The sequence below is a fragment of the Haplochromis burtoni genome, unplaced genomic scaffold, assembly GCF_018398535.1.
Source record: "Haplochromis burtoni strain Fernald_Lab_line unplaced genomic scaffold, NCSU_Asbu1 Contig_55, whole genome shotgun sequence".
Taxonomy (NCBI): Eukaryota; Metazoa; Chordata; class Actinopteri; order Cichliformes; family Cichlidae; genus Haplochromis; species Haplochromis burtoni.
The window spans coordinates 2589103-2608863 of NW_024582416.1; the positions used below are offsets into that span (position 1 = coordinate 2589103).

The window sequence follows — 19761 nt, forward strand, 5'->3', positions numbered from 1 at the left end:
GATTCTAACAAAGATGGCGCTGGTGAGGTCGGCTGCCGTCACGACTGCTCCGACCACTTTTTCTTTGTCTTTGTTTTTTAAGTTAGTTTTCAGCGTTTCTAAATCGGCAAAATCATCACCATTGGGTACATTAGGTATGACAGTGACACTCTTGTTTCTATTGGTATACAATGTACTCACAATTCGAAGTTTTTAACTCCGGATCCGAGCTGGCCGAGTGAGATCTTGAGGGAGAACAAAGGGAAGCGGCGGCGGCCTAGAGGGAAGCGAGCCGGCGTCAGGAACAGGCTGAGAGCTCGTGCACACCGCACACCTCTGCCTAGCATCCTGCTCGCCAACGTCCAGTCACTGGAGAACAAGCTTGACGACCTCAGGGCCAGGATAAAGTTCCAGAGAGACATTCGGGACTGCAATCTCCTCTGCTTCACCGAGACATGGCTGAACCCAGCGGTGCCGGACCACGCCATCCAGCCGGCCGAGTTCTTCTCGGTTCACCGCATGGACAGGACACGGGACTCGGGGAAGTCAAGGGGAGGCGGCGTGTGTTTAATGGTGAACAACAACTGGTGCAACAGTGCGAACGTTGTTCCTCTCACACGCTCCTGCACACCAAATCTGGAACTACTGTCCATCATGTGTCGTCCTTTTTATCTACCTCGGGAATTTACATCGGTCATTGTAAGTGCCGTTTATATTCCACCACAAGCGGACACGGTCACCGCCTTATGCGAGCTGCATGAGGCACTCACACAGCACCAGACACAACACCGGGACGCTGCGCTTATTGTGACGGGGGACTTTAATAGCGCCAACCTCAAACGCGCAGCGCCGAACTTTTATCAACACATCACCTGCCCCACCAGAGGTGAAAGGACACTGGACCACTGCTACACTACGGTCAAGGACGGCTACAAGGCACAATCTCGCCCTCCGTTTGGCAAATCCGATCACGCCGCCATCTTCCTCATGCCAAAATACAAACAAAGGCTGAAACAGGAAGTTCCGGTTCAGAGGAAGGTCGCGCGCTGGACAGGACGCACTCGATGACGCAGACTGGGACATGTTCAGAAACAGCTCCGATGATGATGTCAACGTGTTTACGGAAGCGGTTGTGGGATTCATCGGGAAACTAGCGGATGATACCGTGGAGACAAAGACTATCACAACGTTTCCCAACCAGAAGCCGTGGGTGGATAAAACCATCCGCGACGCTCTGAGATCCCGCACCGCTGCCTACAACACGGGACTCACGACGGGGGACATGGACCCGTACAAAGCCGCGTCATATAACGTGCGGAGGGCGGTGAAAGAGGCGAAGCAGCGCTACGGGAGGAAACTAGAGTCACAACTCCAACAGAGTGACTCTAGGAGCCTGTGGCGGGGACTAAGGACAATAACGGACTATAAAGCACCAACAACCGGTATGACGAACGCGGCCGTGACTCTGGCAGACGAGCTGAACACTTTCTATGCTCGCTTCGAGGCTGCAGCTGTTTGTGTATGTTGCGCCAGTTTGGACCTCGATTGAGATTAAGATGGGGCCGCAAAGAAGGCATGAGGTGATCGGATCTAGAAATTTCATTGCCTTCCTCAAACGATGCTCGGAGGCTTCGCGAGGATTGGTGCCTCTGGCTGCATGCTAAGGACTCCAACTGGTTAGACGTAGTGGCCCTAGTCGCGTTGCGCTTAACCGCATCAGTGTCTGCAGACAGAGTGAGTTTGACTGCCAGTAGCACCTAGCCCAGTCGGTCAGCAAACTGCCCTTCACCCTCGGTGGCGCGTCGGACACTGGTGACTGTCCGAGCCAGAAGTAAGGAGAGGCCTTCAAGAAAGATATGGTGAAACACCAGTGGAATTAGGCACTTAAAAAGTCTCGGCGCTACCAAGTTTAGGAGGTTTCCGAGGACAGGCGTATACAATGCTCCCCCCGTCACCAATAACCGCTCGGGGTTTCGTACGATTCCCCCCTCAGAGACGCTGGTTTCGTGTCTACCAGCACGCTCCTGTGTCTGGTGTGTGCTCTTCACTAGAGATATTTAAACATCTCTTTATCTCAGTATGTGTGAGTTTGCCTCATGCAGGGTGATCCCCTACACATAACCGGCTATGCTTCAGTTGAAACACGGGTTGTCCATTCCACTGTGCTTTCCTTGTTTGGTGGAATTATAAACTCGCCCGGGCACTTAAGTAAATTATACACCCACACTCTCGTGGCTCCTCGTATCTCAATGTGTAAAACTAATCTGCCCCTGTTACGCCCTCACCTCGAGGTTAGTGGGATGTTAGAGGTAGTGGCTAATAAAGGACGGACACATTGAATTGAAACTCCTAAAGTTAACGTTCCCTAGTGTTCATGTGTGAGACAGGAGCGGACTTGTCGGTGGAATATAAACGGCAACAACTGATGTAAATTCCCGAGGTAGATAAAAAGGACGACACATGATGGACAGTAGTTCCAGATTTGGTGTGCAGGAGCGTGTGAGAGGAACAACGTTCGCACTGTTGCACCAGTTGTTGTTCACCATTAAACACACGCCGCCTCCCCTTGACTTCCCCGAGTCCCGTGTCCTGTCCATGCGGTGAACCGAGAAGAACTCGGCCGGCTGGATGGCGTGGTCCGGCACCGCTGGGTTCAGCCATGTCTCGGTGAAGCAGAGGAGATTGCAGTCCCGAATGTCTCTCTGGAACTTTATCCTGGCCCTGAGGTCGATTGGCTGGTGCGGATCTCTTAAACACCCATAATTCCCTCCCACACTCACTCACCAAGGTGGAGCGATTCTGGGGACTCAGGCCTCATCTATGTGTCGGACGACTCGGCGTATCGTAACCAGGACGTTTCTAGCCCACTAATGCTTGGCTCGGAGTGAAGCACCACAGGACGGAGATTTGCAGTCAGTAAAGGCCGAAGTCTCTCTTGGAACTTATCCTATGGGGCCCTGGACGGGAGGCTACACTATATAGCTCTACAAGCCGTCACTCATCGTTTCTCCCAGTGAAGCACTGGACTAGATGGACCCCCTCTCGCAAGCAAGGGGTGATGTGTTCTGACTCTTCAGGCGCCACAGTGCTTTGACTCATCGTTGCTCAGGCAGTCGTGCACGAAGCTTCTGACCAGTGCGTCTTGTGTCCTAGATGCCGGTGGCGCTCGCTGGCCTACACTCACTCCGCTAAGCCTCTGCTTCCCTCTTAGGTCCTCCACCGCCCTTTATCCCATTGTCATCTCCCATAGTCTAGAGACTGTCGCGACACCATCGTTCGCGCCAGCTCGGGATCGGTGCCGGGGGACCTTATGAAAAATACTTCTCTCGAAATTAGTGACAACGAGACGGCCAGCTACATGGCTATACCCCAATTAGAAACAAGAGTGTTCACTGCCATACCTCATAACCTGAAGCGATTGGCTACCACTTAAGGAATCTGGGTTGGAGAAAACTTAGGTTTTTTCCGATGCCCAGTTATGAGAGAAGAACAAGACGTTGAAAACCTCATCACTCTTCAAATTAAACAAGTACAGTATTAAATAAAGGACAACAAAGGAGAAGAAGGTGCGCGTGTTCGATGATGGTAACCTCAAGGTCACGCTAATGACAGCGAGCAGGAGAAGAACTACCAGACCCCCGCTCCGACCTCACCGAACTCCACAATCTTTGGTAGAATCTAAGAGTTTCTGACCGAAGTCTCAAATGTAATTCATTACGTTAATGGTGAATTTGTGTGTTTCCACTGTGAGTTTGGTCAAGGGAGAAATAAGCGATGACAAAGGAGCTGATAGTGGACTTCAGCACTAAGCAGGAGAGGAACTACCAGACCCCCGTCATCAACGAGTGCCCAGTGGAGAGAGTGGACAGCTTCAAATACCTCGGAGTTCACATCACGCAGGACCTGTCATGGTCCTGTCACATCAACACCGTGGTGAAAAAGGCCCGTCAGCGTCTCTACCACCTCAGACGCTTGAGAGACTTCCAACTGCCCTCCAAGGTGCTCAGGAACTTTTACTCGTGCACCATAGAGAGCATCCTGACGGGAAACATCTTAACCTGGTTCAGGAACAGCACCATGCAGGACAGACGAGCTCTACAGAGGGTTGTGCGGTCAGCTGAGCGCACCATCCGCTTGAGCTCTGTTCACTCATTTCTGTTTGCGATTTATCTGAAGTAAGTCAATCAAAAAATACAACCTCACAATGGAAAACTTTAACCTTTTTGTTGTGGAAGACATTAATTTTATACGTATCTTTTAAGAGATTCAATAAATTTTTGCTCATCAACAGAAATCTTCAGACAGTTATCTGATGGAAAAGCCATGACTCTTCAAGAGTCTGAGGTAATAAAGCCAGCTTGTTCTCATTAGTACATTTTATAACACATGTTGATTCATTTTGAAGTTCAGAGAAAAGAAAAATACATTATTTTTAAAACTGAAAATAAATTTATATACTATTCATAAATTATTTTACACGAAAGGAAACAGTTGCATACTCCTTGTGCATACCTTGAGCTACTTTGTGACCAAGTAGGGCATGTCCGGGATTTTAAAACACGTTGGTAAGGTTAGACAGTTAGCAACTGTTAATGTGTTAAGGGCAAACTTAGATTGGCATTTGCTAAAAGTTCAACTGATTTCACTTATATCCCTCAAGTACAGCTTTTTTGAATGTTGTTATGATTAAAGTTTTTGAGAGTTACAAATATAGCCATCAAAGAGGGATGAAAGATACTGAGCCTTTTATCTTGGCCAGCTTTTATAGTTCAGCAGTCCGAGGAGAGCTATGTCAGTTGAAGACTCTCCCATGTCAGCCAGTGATCAAGAAGAGTAGGCCAGGATGTCCTTGGAGATAGGTGGAGGGGCTGCACATACTGCACTAACAACCTGTCTCTCTTTATTTCCAGTGGATGTACATTTCGATGTACACTTAACGCAAAGGAATGGACGTTTGATGCACAGTTCATCTGCACGCACTGAAGAAGAGATCCATGTATATTTTTCCTGCTAAGTTCTAAGTTGTCGTTTAGATAATTGCCAAAATGCAAAATGCTTTCAAGATAACTTTTCTCAAAAAGTAGACATTTCTATTTTTAATTGTCATTTACTTGGCAATTTGTTTTTTACTGAGACAGACAGAGAAGACAGAAACTTATTGTAGAGGGAACAATCTGAAATATATAACGTGAATATAAATAATCAATGAAAATTAAATACTACAAGAATGTGCTTGCATGTAAAAGGCGGCTCTGAATTAGTAACTGTTCTAACAGAGAAACAGGGAAAAGGCTATAAAGGATGTTTTTTCCTTGTGCACTTTGAGCTCATTAAACACACATAGATTACTGTATGTGAGGGTGCAATGTTTGGCCATGATGCTTTATTGATTAATTCATCACTCATTATTGACACAACAGTGCAAGAAAGCACCAGTGTGGTTGGAATCAATATACTGTTGAAATGATTTTATATTGTTATTCAAATGCAGCTCTTTTTGATAAATGCATTATGCACATATGTATCTGGCTTTTTCTTATTTTCCCACTGTCAACTCCTCATTTCAGGTTCAGGTTACTTTTTACATATAAGGCTCAATCATTTGGAAAGCATTCAGGGCCATTATCAAAAACACTCAAAATCAGGAGCCATTATGTCTGCAAAATAACACGGATCCATACATCCACCTGCGAATAAATTTCATGTACCCAATAACAATTCTAAAGAATAACTAGAATTGACATAACTCAATGGATATGAAGCAGAGAGATAGAAGAAGAAGGATAGCAAAGGGGACAGAAAGGACGAAGAATAAGATAAGAACCGGGCTTTTCAGGACCTAAGAGACCAACACAGAGAAGTGAGCTAAGCAGCGGAGGAGCTATTGAACATTTCAAATCTCCCGGCCACCAGAATTCTGAGACAGGATATTCAGGCGATTTACATTCGGACTTCATCTCCTTCTCAGCAATTGTCTCTCTGACCGTCACCACAATCGTAGGGTAACTTGACTCCAGTCACAAGGATAAAAAACTACACGTTTCATGATAACTAGACAGCTATGGACATTCTCTCGGAGACTACTCTAGATATGGCTCAATCTTCAGAGTACAACATGCTAATTCACCACTTATCAACTACGGCATGATTCGATTGTGGACATTGCCCAACAAAAGGTATGGCATAGAAGTGTTGGCCTTTTTTGCACAATGCATACTAGGTCATCGGCTATATTTCTTCATTTCCAGTAAATACTTAAGGGTTAGCAGCTCCAGGGTCTCCGTCTCCCCGGGCTTATTTTGTTGGGACTATATATTTTATTTAAGTATTTCTTTAGTCTAGACACTTGTGCACAACACTGGACATTATATTCTTCATTTCCAGTTAATACTTGTACAGCTGCTGTTATTGTATATATATATTTATATTTCTTCATACATTCTGTGTATTATTGTTATTTTATTTTTCAACTTTAATTTATATATTTTATCTTATTCTTTCCCAGTTAAATTTACCCTTCATTCTAATTTGTGTTGTACAGTTATTTCATTTTTAACTTTAATTTTTATATTTTATTTTATTCCTTCCTAGTTAAATTTACCCTTTTTAATTTTCATATTTATTTCCTATCTTATTCATAGCCTTTTCTTTTTTTCTTTAGGTCACGAGCAGTTGTCTAAGCATTTCACTGCATATCGTACTGTGTATGACTGTGTACGTGACAAATAAAATTTGAATTTGAATTTGATTTACTTTACAACAGCATCTATTTTCATGACTCGTCCACGAGCAAAAAAGTATATTAGTTTCAATGCCAAGTGCCATTCTGTGTTGTTACCTTGGCAAGTCTCTACCCAGATAGCCTTGTCATAATATAATATGATCTGTAAAACAAGAAGTTACACATACAGTAGAGTCTGTGCACCAGAGCTGTCACTTCGAATTCTAGACTGCGGAGAGAATCAGAATGTGAAAAAAAGAAATCCTGTGTTTCAGTATAGGAAAATGTAGCTCGCCTACATGGTCAGCGTATTATAATCTCAATTGTAGAAATTTGAGCTGACAAATTAGAAACGTGTTAATTCGTATAATTTCAGAGCGTTAAAATAGGCAGTATAAATCTGGTCCCAACCTGCAAACAAGGAAATCTCTGGCTCTCTATCAAGATAGCCATGTAGTAAACATAATCCACTGGCTGATTTCGCCACAGAACTCTTTTTCTGTCGTGCCCCGCTCTCGTTACCTTGCTAATTGGCTGACAGGGCAAACCTGTTTGACGATACTTCATCATCTGTATAAGATACGACAAACCTGATCACATCTGTAACCGATTCAGACATAACAGTTCAGCGCACTCTCTCTCAACTACCTCGCCCAATGACCGACATGACCCATAGAGCTTGTGGTTCGAAGACTACTCAGGAAAAAATACTTAGTACGAGAATCCTGCATCACACTGAACATACGGAGTGCACAAGCGGCAAGAATCTTGAGTAGCCCATATCTACTAAAACTGAGATGACGATCCGCTCAGCTTGACTGTGAATAAAATGCACTACATGTGGGAGCAATCATCAAGAAAATGGGCAAGACATACAAGTGACCAGCCTGATAAATTCTCCCTCGATCTTTAGCGCAGGACACACTGGACATTCTGGACATTGTTTTCACTTCATCACTTAATCACTTTAGGCATATTTGCACTGCACAAGACATAATGTGGATTGCACAACACTGGTCACTATATTCTTCATTTCCAGTTAATACTTGTACAGCTGCTGTTATTGTGTATATATTTATTTATATTTCTTCATACATTCTTATATAGTTCTATATTGTGTATTGTCTATTGTGTATTTTGTTGTACAGTTATTTTATTTTTTAACTTTAATTTATATATTTTATCTTATTCTTTCCCAGTTAAATTTACCCTTAATTCTAATTTGTGTTGTACAGTTATTTCATTTTTAACTTTAATTTTTATATTTTATTTTATTCCTTCCTAGTTAAATTTACCCTTTTTAATTTTCATATTTATTTCCTATCTTATTCATAGCCTTTTCTTTTTTTCTTTAGGTCACGAGCAGTTGTCTAAGCATTTCACTGCATATCGTACTGTGTATGACTGTGTACGTGACAAATAAAATTTGAATTTGAATTTAATTTAGAACCTTTGCATTAATAGTGACGTAGTTCCTGTAGGATAGTGCTTTAACTGAAAAATTACACAGGCGCTTGGTAACGCTGTGTTTATATAGGAAGTAGCGCTGTCAGCGTTAATCTCATTAAAATGATGTTAACGGATTTACGTGGCAAATCTCCGTTAATGAGTTATCACGGATCGCCCCGTGCGTGAGGCTGGATGGTGTCAACATGTTAACGAGCTAACCGCACTAACAATGCCATGTAGCCCCATTTTAACGAGATTGACGCTGGCAGCACTAATAGGAAGATAACCAGAATACAACCAGATGGCCATCGGCTGAGTCGAGTGTCCATTTTCAAAGTAAAGCAAGTTGCTGTCATTAGCAGAGGCTGACTCAGATTGATTGCAACTTGTTGGCAGTTTATCTGCATTTATAAATAACATGGCTGTTATTTGCAAACCTTCACCAATCTGTCAGACAATGATGCAGTCAATCTGAGGTACACCATAATCCCTTGGAGACAGGTTGCCTTCCGCCAGGTGAAATGAGCAATCTCTTTGCAATTGAAAATGTTTGCCATGAGATTGAAGGTGTTGCAAGCTCTGGGCAATCAGTTGGTGATCGCAATTACTAGCATACGACCAGCACAAAGCATCAATTGCCAAGTTTTTTCCCAGTCACAAGAAATAGCAGTCCTATTTTCTGTTGTGGTGTGCCTTAGCCATTTGGGAGTCCAGTGAGAGGATTGCAGGAGAGTGTAGTTTCAGGAACATTAATGAATGAATGAATTCCAAGCAGGCCTACCTGAAACTAAGAATGCATTTCGTAGTTCTCTCAGTGACAGCGTTCCGGTTCTTGAAACATCAGTGCGGAAGAAAATTTCCTAGAAAACAAAAAGAAAAAAGCCACAATTGGAATGTAGCAGAAGTATTATTCATACATAATTAACTATAGAGCAGTGCATGTAGTTCAGAAAATTTTAACTTTTTTCAGCATCAAATATTTAACCTAATTTTCATTGTCTTTACCTTGAATGTAACAACTTTGTTCCACAGACGAAGAAATTCCTCACTGTTGAGTTTTCCTGTAATTGATGTCTGTTTTACCGAACATTAAGGCAACAAAGCTATGTGTGCGAGTAAAACATGTACTGGCCAACTGGGTAGCTCCTCTACAAGCCACGAAGCTGTGCTGACCAGTGTTGGGGAGTAACGGAATACATGTACCGCCGTTACATATTTAAAATACAAAATATGAGTAACTGTATTCCGTTACAGTTACCGTTTATAAAGGTGTTATCAGAATACAGTTACTTTGTCGAAATGAATGGATTACGCGGCGGTATTTTCCTGTTTCATATGTTAGGCTATGCCCTCTTTACTTTTGGTTTCCACGCCGGTGGAAACCCAAACAAAACACGCATTAAGAGGCTCTAATATCTGTGTCTCAATCTCGCAGTCCATGTCACCTCTACTTGGGGCATGTATTCTGTAATCTGTAGTGGAATACATTTTAAAAGTAACCTTCCCAACACTGGTGCTGACCCACTAAAGCGTGAACTCTACAGGACTGCTAACCATATGAAGAAACTCTCATAAAACCTCAAAGTGACAAGGTGAAGACTTTTCTAATTGGCCTTTTTCCAAAAACATGAGATGAAATTAAGACCTTTATTTGGCAAGAACTCTGAGATATCCTTCAATGCTACATCCAGATGAACAGAATTTGTTGGGACTTCCTCACCTGGATTGTTGACTGTTTAACTCTGTTTAAGATACTTTTTGATATTATTTTCAAATTACTTAGCTTTAGTCACAATGTTGCTGTGATCATGCATGCAAATGTTTGAAAATGTGGAGAACATGTAAATCTATTATTTGCATTGTCTGAGTGACTATGACAAATGTCACATGCACCACAACAGGATACATCCATTAAAGCAACCATGCTGCGACAGGCGTCAATACTGAAGCCTCCAGATTTCAGGTCTCCTAAATGAAACAGAAATATATATTTCAGCAATATATAAGTCTTGAGCTCTTAAGCTGTAGTCTCTTGAAGTCCAAACCTTTTAGGATGTTTTCATTTAGAAGCCTCTGAAGCTGCTCAGCATCCACTTCTTCATACTGGAAACGAAAACAGGATTTCTCTTATACTTCTGTTTATGAGCCTCGGTCACTTGTTAATGTCCAAATTAAACTGTCCACACACACTAGCAAACACACACTCTGACTAATTTGTGTATTGCTATAATTTCTCTTTTACAATACAAAATCTTTGCTAGCTTTAGCAAAACTCTAACCCATCAAGCTAAATATTACGAGTTGTAATCCAGTTATTTCAAGTTGCCCCGAAATAATTATTTTAGATGGAAAAGGTGGATACATATTTTGATGATTAGCACTGAAGTAATGCATGGCTATTAGTTCAGCATGTGGGTGCAATTCTAGGGCCACTGTTATTCACAGTTCTCATAATTAAGTGAGTTACACGTTGATTTTTGTCGTGTCTGGAAACATCTAAGTGCTTTCAAAAAAGATTTGAACTCAGATTAAAACCCATTTTAAAAAAAAAAATGTTTCCAATAAAGCTGGCTAACATTACTTAGCCAGTTAAATATTGCTACTTTTCATAGGACACTAAATTAGAAAAAGTTTGTCTATAAGTACCTTGGTTTTATTACTATGGACACTGAACTTGTCTTAAAGAAATGTGTAATTTAGAGCTATACAATGCTAATATTTAAACAGTCTTTTTCCATTTTCATATTTTATTTCTTTCTTATTTATATCAACTTAGTTCTTCAGTAAGTTAAGCTTTCTTCACCCTACTGACCCAATAATGATGTGTCATACAAGATATGCATATTTTGATCCTAGCTTAAATTGCTACTAAATAACCAACAGTGAGAAGACAACTAAACCACAAGTGCATCTTTAAAGTAGCCAAAAAATTAATCAGGATGATTAAGCTTTCACTTTAAAATTTCTCACTTTTATACACAACTGATGTTCTGTTGTGGATTTTTTTAGTTGAGAATAAATGTAACGAAATGCATTTAAACTTTCGTGTTAGCACGTTTTATGTTCATTGTATACAGAAGTCAAACAGTTTTATTTTGTGCACTGAAGTGTAATAGTTAGTCAAACCTCTCACAGATAAGTTTTAGATAAGGATGAAAAAAATCTTATCAAGCAAACAAAAGTTTCCACTGTGTGATAAAACTCAGTCTATATAAGAGAAATAGTAAACTCAACAGTGTCAAGTATGCTCGTGAGAAAATAACAGGAAGTTACCTTGTCAGAGTGTTTATGGAAAAACTCTCTCCTTTGTTCATCATATTGTTGATTTTTTACCTTGACCTGAAACAGAGAAATTAAATTCTGTGTTAAATAAAAAGCTATTTACATATCATTTAGCATATAACACAACCGCAACCAGACGTGATTTATTGTTGAACACCCACCTTCTCATCAAGCTCATGTTTGTGATCACCAGAATTATCACTGCAGAGAAAGAAAAAAATCACAATTTATTTGTTCTTGTCTGTTTTGCATATATCTCATGCAGATTGTTCCAATTTAGCAATGTTGTGTTTGCACAAACAATGAGAGTGCATACTAGCAGTTGGTCTCTGATTTTGCGTGGATGGTCAGGATAAAGGAGGCTGTCTCGTTGGGATTGAAGGTGGATGGCACAATCAAGTATTCCCCATGCTTTAACATAAAGAACTCCATCACCTCACGGGCATTCAGGTAGGTTTTAGTTTGGGCAACAGGTGCCTGGGATTTGAAGAACTCCTCTGTAAACTTCCCTCTCTGTGTCTTATACTGAAATAGCAGGTAGATATGTCAGTTATCTTACACCATTTAAAGTGGGACTGCTGTATCTGTAAATGGGAACTGGATACAAACTGTTTCTTACTTTTTCAGTCACCTTGAAGGAAATCAGTGCAAGTTGGTTCATGTTCAGAATAAGAAATATACTCAGTTAGTGTCAGAATACAACCCTAATGAAATCTGTATGCATCTTTTACTAATGATTATATGCTCTTCAAAGATGATGACAACTGAGCCAAAGGTTTAATCATTGAAGGAATAGCAGTGTAGCCTTCAAGTTGAGGTCATCCTTATCACCATCCTGATGTGCAATACCTTTGCAACTTGGAAACGATTCAAAACATAAAAGTGTCATGACATTTCCATATTAGGCAGCAAAGAGTAATGTTTACCTCAAATATGAAAAACCCAATGTGGAGGTTTTGCGCCAGGTGTCTGTTCCTTTTTTCGGGCTTTTGCATGAGAGACACCATTATGTTTTTATCACCGTCTTTCTCTGAGTATCCACCGCAAATTTTGAAACGACACTGTGGATTAGTCCAGAAACTGTCTAGAAAGCAAATAAAAAACATGGTTTATTTGCTGGACACAAAAAAATGAAAGTTCAAAAATGAACCTGAAAGCAAGGCTGGTTAAATAGTCCAGGTCAGGTGGGTGAAAGGTTCACTTAACTTTTGTTTAATAAATAATAAATGACAAAGTCATGCAATTAAATGAGCTATATAGATAATATACTGTGGAAAAGACTTTACAACTCTGTTTATGGGTCTGTATTGTTATGGATGTCCAACTTATTCTTTCCATTCACAAGAAAAAACTATGTTACCATATTTGGGCTTTTAATATTGTAACATATTTTTTACTACTGGTTACAGAATTTTAATACCTACAATACTTGGAAAAAATAACTGAAATTCACTTTTTTTTTTTTAGTTGAACATAACAGAGTTATGTTAAACTAAAAAAAATTAAGCAATGACCTTAATACTAACTACACTAACTAAAGAACTTGTTCCCCTATTGGACCCATTGTTAATTTTAGGGTCCGCATCAAGACTAAAAGAATAATCTTATTTAATAATTGCTGAAATAAATTCCTACATAGCACCTATGACCTTCAGGACTCTTTTATCTCTTTTAATTGTCTATTTCATCAAATATAATAAGATGGATAAAGAAACCGAGGTTCATAAAAATCTTAAATGTGAATCTGTTAAATATTAAAATCACATAAACACTACATGTATGTGTTCGTGCTTTACCAATTTGTGCTTATTTCGGTACATTCTTTCTAGTATACACTCTCGGTCAAAAGTTTTAGAACATCCCAATTTTCCCAATTATTTATTGCAATTCAAGTCATTCAAGTCCAGTGAATAGCTTGAAATGGTACAAAGGTAAGTGAACTACCGGAGGTATAAAAGATAAATAAATAAGATTTTTTTTTAATGGCGTGGTTACCCAAATTAATGTACATTTTTGGAATTATACACAAAGGCCTTTTTCATGGAACACAAAATGGGTTAGCAATTAAAAGCTGTGCTGGGACAATGGAGGTTGATCAAGCTTTGAAAACTTCAATTACTGATTCCTACATGTGTTCCAACTTTTCTGGATTCCTTCCAACCCCCTCTGTCTGCATAAAAGCAGTATGAAACACACTGTGGTACCATACCCTTGTGATCAGCCCTCTGACCACCACCAGTAGGCAAACATGGGGTTAGTATCTTGCCCAAGGATATTTGGCATGCAGCCAGGATGCAGCCTGGGATCGAACCACCGACCTTCTGATTAGTGGCTCTGCCACCTGAGCTACAGCCACCTCAAATAACTCAGAGGACATGTTTCTGAGAAACTACACGGCTCACAGGACAACAGCTTCAAGCACAGTTTAATAGTGGTCATAGTAAGCAAGTCTCAGTTTCAACTGTGAAGAGAAGACTTCGAGCTGCAGGTTTGACAGGACAATGCTAAGACATCAGAATAAGACAAAGAGGCTTGCCTGGGCCATGAAACATCGCCACTGGACTACTGAAGACTGGAAGAAGGTATTGTGGACTGATGAATCAAAATTTGAACTCTTCGGTTCACCATGCAGGATCTTTGTACTCAAGTAGGGGAAGAATGGTTCCACAGTGTGTGGCATCAACTGTCAAACATGGAAGAGGAAGTGTGATGGTCTCAGGCTGTTTTGCTGGATCCAGGGTGGGTGACTTGTACATAGTGAGAGGCACCCTAAACCAAAACAGCTACCAAAGCAATCTGCAGCGCCATGCAATACCCTCTAGTATGCACCTAATTGTTCAGGTGTTCATCCTACAGCAAGATAATGAACCAAAACATAAATCCAAGCTATGCCACAACTACCTCAGGAAAAAAAGAACAAGATAAGCTTGAAAACATGGAGTGTCCAGCACAGTCTCCAGAATTAAATCCCATCGAGCTGGTTTGGGATGAACTGGACAGAAGAGTGAAAGCAAAGCAACCTACAAGTGCCACACATTTATGGGAACTTCTGCAACAGATATGGGAAGAACTTTCAGAATAATATTTGATTTCTATTGTAGAACGAATGACACAGGTGTGTCCAGCTGTTCTATGGTAAATGGTTATTGGACTGATTCTTATATAGAGCTTTTCTACTCTCCTGGAGCACTCAAAGCGCTTTGTATCTGCCAACGGTGGCTACTTTGTAGAGTCAAAGTTGATAGTACATTTTGGTCTCTAAATTGATTCCATGATTTATTTTTTTAACTCCAACTGCTTATTTGTACAATGTTTTCATTTCAGAGTGCAATGAGACAGTAAAATGCATAATTTTCACAAAAAATAAATAAAATTGGGGTGTTCTAAAACTTTCAACTGATACTGTATGTATTTAATGTTTCAACGCATTTGCAATGAGATTTAATACCTCTGTAATTAAGGCAACCTCCAGCAGTGGTTCCTGCAACCCATCGGCCCTCATACACAGAGGTCGTCCACTGACTAGAGTCACTTTCATTAAAGAAGTCAGGAGACAGCCCGCAGATGTCAATATCTGCGTAGAACTTACAGAAATCTTCAAAGGTCATCCTGTAAAAATCAGATAAATTTTGAGATTACTTGTTTTACATCTGTATGGGCTGTTAGGGTATAATGCAAAAAGTGTTTGTATTTTGTGTTTGATTTTTTGTTTTTTAATTTCACAAGTTTTCTTACCAAAACTCTCCATCATCAGCCACTGAAAGGCACATTTCACGGTCTTCAGGACTCACAGTTTGCCACAGAGGAGACCTCAAAGAAAATTTGTCATTTTATTTAGACAAAGAGACAGCTTTTCAAAATTCTTTTGAATATTCAAAGGGAGTTCAGAAAAGCTCTCCTGCATGTGTCCACAGCCATACTTGAAATATAATCTTTACACTAGATAGAAGGCTACCACATAGGTTTTGACATTGATTTGCTTTCCATCTTTTAAGTTGAGAGCCATGAGTGTGAGTCTGACTTACCGATCACTCCAGTCTCCTTTCCACTCTCCTTTACCCCAGGGATTCCACAAACGCACAAGGTATGCGATTTTTCCTCGACTCATCATCTGACCGCAAACCACCATTTTTTTTTGTTAATTTTAAGTATCATTTGATTTTTTTTCTATTTCCAGTACAAATCTTTACCTCTTTGATACCTGTCACAGTGTATGCATGGCCTGCAACCAGTCCATTTGGTAATATTTCGTTACCAGATGTCTCCTACAAGACAAAAGCATTTGCCACTAGTAAAGTAGAATATTATACATTAAGAACATCAACTTCTATTGATGATGATGAAGCCAATAAATCATTTTACGTGTGCAAGTGACTGTGAAATTGTTTGCTTGTGGCTAAATTCGACACTACTTTGCTCAGATGTTTTTCAAAATGTTATTTCCTTGCAGAGTTAAATATATACTAAATGTCAGACTGGCATGAGTACGCACAATAACTGAACAACAGCAGCTTTGGTGTCTTAAAACAGGACCCATTCATTTATATCAAACTGGCTCATGTAAGCAAAGGTTTTCCAGCATTTGAGTCTTGATTCTCTGTCTATAGCACACACAGAGCCATCCCTGCCTTGTCAATGAACTTTATCCTTGGGTAATGTCAAGACCATGTTATAAGTGTTACAAACAGTCGTTTTATAGTGGCATTAATAAAGTGACTGTAATAAAAGCTTATAACCATGACTAAGGTCTTTTTAGCTGCTTTGGCAGATGTTTAAACCTCTGTCTCTAGGTAGATTCTGACAAAATGATACCAAAACTGCGCCGGATACAGTTATAAAACTTTATAGGTGTTTAGTGAGATCAAAATGAAAGTATAAAAATAAGTCCTGTATGAGTGAGTATAGGGCAGCAGAAGTATCAGGGACATTAAGCCAATGCTGGTGCTTCTGTGTGGTGTAGTTCTACTTACCCTGGGAGGTGTACCACAGCCCATCAGTGTGTTTGATTTGCCAGCTCTGCAGATCAGCCCCCACAGGCTTGGACTCGGTTGTGACAGCTCGATGTTAATGTGGACGCCACCGGTGAAGTCCATCATAGCCTCTGAAGGAGTTCCAGCAATCATGTCGGAGTAGGAGCCACAAACCCTGACAGGATAATACAGTTTTTTTTAATATTTAGAGAAATCACACCTTCAACTCTCATTATGTCTAAGATTAAGATTGCATACTTAGCATAGGCTTTCTCCAGGAGAGCAGGCCAGAATTCATTTTGGTTTTTGGAATGAACAAAGATTAGTCTGCCATTGATTGTTGGTAGTTTGTCATCAATGACCACATCCTCCCACTGCCCAAATCTCCAGAACTGGGGGGAAAAAAGAATCTAGCATGTCACTCTTGATTTATTATTTAAAAAAAAAAGAAAAAGTCTTGTAGCGTGTTGGCGCTCGACCTCGGTCTGTAAAAGTGATGATAGATGAAAAGATGATTCGGGCCAGGAATTTTGTTCCCTTTTAGGCCAATCTGATATTTAGGAAAATGCATATCCAGCAATTTATTTCCTCTCCTGTGACCCTAAAAGTTGCAGGACTCTGCATTTACGTTACACACAGTTTAGTTTCAACATGAAAATGTGTTAAAATAAAATATAAGCAGTAAAAAAAATTTAAAACCCATAGCACATGCTTTTTAGCTAGTTTATTCTGCTGTGGTTAAAATACAAACAAAAAGGAACATCTCAAAAATAAATAAATAAATCACTAAGTATTTTTGACAGGTGTGTTTTTATTGAACACAAGTAGTGATCAATAAAAATAATTTGTGTTGTTACATGTTGGTGTTTACCCTGAAGTGAAAAATCCCACAGTAGTTCTCATCAAATCTTTGTTCAAGCGGGACAACTTCTGCGAAAATGGATTTCTGGAATGTCAGCGCTCCGATTGACGCAAGAAACCAGCAGTTTCCTGTTCAAAAATATTCTCAGGGTTACCACAGGAAATCAGGTGAGGAGAACAATAAATATATTCATGAAGACATTTCCCTACCTAGTTTCCCTTGACCAAAATCAAACCTGGAGACTCCGTCAAGTACTAAGACTGGAAAACGAACAATTTCCTGAAAAAGGGAGAGTGCTGATCAGGAAGTAAAGTTCTGGAAGTGTTAAAGGAAAGGATGCACATTTCTTTTAGTGTATCCTTCACAAAAATGTGCATTTGTTCATCCACACTGAAATAATCTTTCAATTATTTTAAGAGTCACAATAGCATGTTGAAGACTGTTGTTTCGTTGAACCAAACAAAAAAGCATACCTGAAATCTGTTTTTAGAAAGTATAAGAGAAGGTATTACTTGTACTTAAAGCTGCAGTGTATCAAATATCTGTGTCGAGCTCTGACAAACTAAACCAGAAACCTGACTGTGCTGTTTTTGAACCGTGGAATAAGAAATTCTTCGTGTAGTGAGACTCAATCTAAATGCAGTGAAAGTACTAAAACTGAATTGCTCTTTTTATAATCAGCTGAGCAGTTGAGCTTTACAAAATTACACTCACTGCTGGTCGCCGCCACTCCACACAGGCCAGTTCAGAAGGGCTCAGTATGCCATGGCGTAGTATCTCTTGACCAATGGACCTTCTGTCAGGTAGAAATGTCTCATCAATGAAGCTTACTCCTCTTGTGAGGCAGTACTGTTTCAACTGCTCGTAGTCTTGGCCCAAGAACTTCTGGGGCTTGGTGAATTTTCCGAAACCGTCCTTCTTGTAGCGGGCCTCTATGATGTTCAAGCATACACCGGGAGGAGGCATCACTGCAGTTTTTGAACTGTTTACAAGAATTTTGCATTAAAAATCCAGAAAATATAAGAGATTAAAGAACGCAGCATTACCTATTTAAGGTTGGGTATAGATCAAGGGTGTGGGAATGGCATTTCAAAATGGGAAGTCATGACACAAATGATCACATACATATTTTAAATAAATATAATGAGCTACAGTATGATGGAAAAAGATAATTCCATTATGGTGCATAAAATCATATTTGCAGCTCGCTGAAAAAGAGCAAAAATGAGTTCAAACTTTAGATAGTTCATGTGAAATTATTGCAAATTGCGGTTCGCCCAACTATTATGAAACATAGTTTACAACAAGATTATTATTAACATTATAATACTAATAATAATTAGGCATTTTTGAGAACTTTTTTGTCAGGAAAACAAGATTAAAGGCTTTTATATTAATTATTATGTTATATTGTTCCAAACATTAAAAATATATGTAAAATGTAAAGGTTTTCATTATGTTGGACCTTATTTGCACCCTGAATGGAAAAATTTAAAAGTATACCTTTAACATTCATTCTTTTTCAGGGGCTTCTCTTTTGTTAGTGTCTAAAAATGTAAACAAATTCTGCTATAAACACTTTTTTTATGATAGTCTTAAAAATATAATATCTTCATGCATAAACAATACCTTGTAAGGTCAACTGTGTTAGGATGCCTGGGTCGTTTTTGAGTTTATTATATTATTTATACTTTCTAGTCTTTGGTTTCTTTGAGTTCTGTCTTATGGTTTATGTCTCTGTCTTCTTTAGTTGCTCTGTCTCCCCTATCACCTGTATCCCCTTGTCTAGTTCGCGTCTCTGTGTATCCTTAGTTCCTATATCCCCGTGTTCAGTCAGTGTTTGTGTCTGCCCTGGTCCCACATCTCTGTTCCCTCTGTAGTGCCTGCATGTGAGTCTGTGTTATGTGTTTCCTGTTTTACTTTGAAGGTCTCTGTCTTATCTCAGTGTGTTCAGTTTACGCTTCTTTGGTCTCGTCAGTTCTGATTTGTCCCAGCTGTGTTTTCCTCCTGTTACTCATTCCCTGATTGCTCCTTCTGTGTATTTAAGCCCTGTGTTTCTCTGTGTCCGTGTCGTGATCTACTGTTTACCTTGCTGTGTGTTCTGTCATTCCTCCAGTTTAAGTTTATTTTGAGTTTTTCCAGTTATGTTATATTTTGAGTATCACATTAAAGCCATTTTGAGTTCACGACTGTCTCCGGAGTCTGCACCTTGGGTCCTATCCCTGTCCGCACACAGCTGCCACCTATCAAACTGCACCAGTAATAACATTTGAACTTACAAAGCCCATAGTTTGCATTCACAGCAGCAGGAAGGACCACACTGATACAAATGCAAATTAAGGATCATCTGGTTTAAAGTTTTAAAAGCAGGTCTTACCTCACTTACTCAAAAGTGAAAAGCTGTGCAGAAAAAGGTGTAGTTGCGTCGCGGTGAACCGGTGGGTGAGAACCAAGTAGCTTCGACTGTGCATTTAAGCACCTGAGGCTGTGCACGCCGT

The 19761-nt window shown here is 40.0% G+C and overlaps 1 protein-coding gene across 2 annotated transcripts in view; it reads right to left on the reverse strand.

Moving 5' to 3' along the window:
- Window positions 1–19760, reverse strand: part of LOC102296260 (calpain-1 catalytic subunit) — a 21857-nt gene extending 2097 nt beyond the window's left edge. Inside the window, exons 1-19 of one of the 2 annotated variants that reach the window (XM_042220783.1) lie at window positions 19650–19760; window positions 17978–18245; window positions 17473–17542; window positions 17273–17391; window positions 16660–16793; window positions 16402–16576; window positions 15622–15696; window positions 15457–15542; window positions 15167–15241; window positions 14880–15040; window positions 12358–12515; window positions 12051–12062; window positions 11748–11956; window positions 11593–11632; window positions 11423–11488; window positions 10195–10252; window positions 10056–10117; window positions 9155–9223; window positions 8931–9009 (exon numbers count right to left, since the gene is read on the reverse strand). In XM_042220783.1, coding sequence (XP_042076717.1) covers window positions 8931–9009; window positions 9155–9223; window positions 10056–10117; window positions 10195–10252; window positions 11423–11488; window positions 11593–11632; window positions 11748–11956; window positions 12051–12062; window positions 12358–12515; window positions 14880–15040; window positions 15167–15241; window positions 15457–15542; window positions 15622–15696; window positions 16402–16576; window positions 16660–16793; window positions 17273–17391; window positions 17473–17542; window positions 17978–18229 — 1900 coding nt within the window. In that variant the 5' untranslated portion in view covers window positions 18230–18245; window positions 19650–19760. Of the gene's footprint in view, window positions 1–8930; window positions 9010–9154; window positions 9224–10055; window positions 10118–10194; window positions 10253–11422; window positions 11489–11592; window positions 11633–11747; window positions 11957–12050; window positions 12063–12357; window positions 12516–14879; window positions 15041–15166; window positions 15242–15456; window positions 15543–15621; window positions 15697–16401; window positions 16577–16659; window positions 16794–17272; window positions 17392–17472; window positions 17543–17977; window positions 18246–19640 lie in introns of both variants that reach the window. The other variant, XM_042220782.1, reaches the window with a different exon arrangement.
- Between the last annotated feature and the right edge of the window lies 1 nt (window position 19761).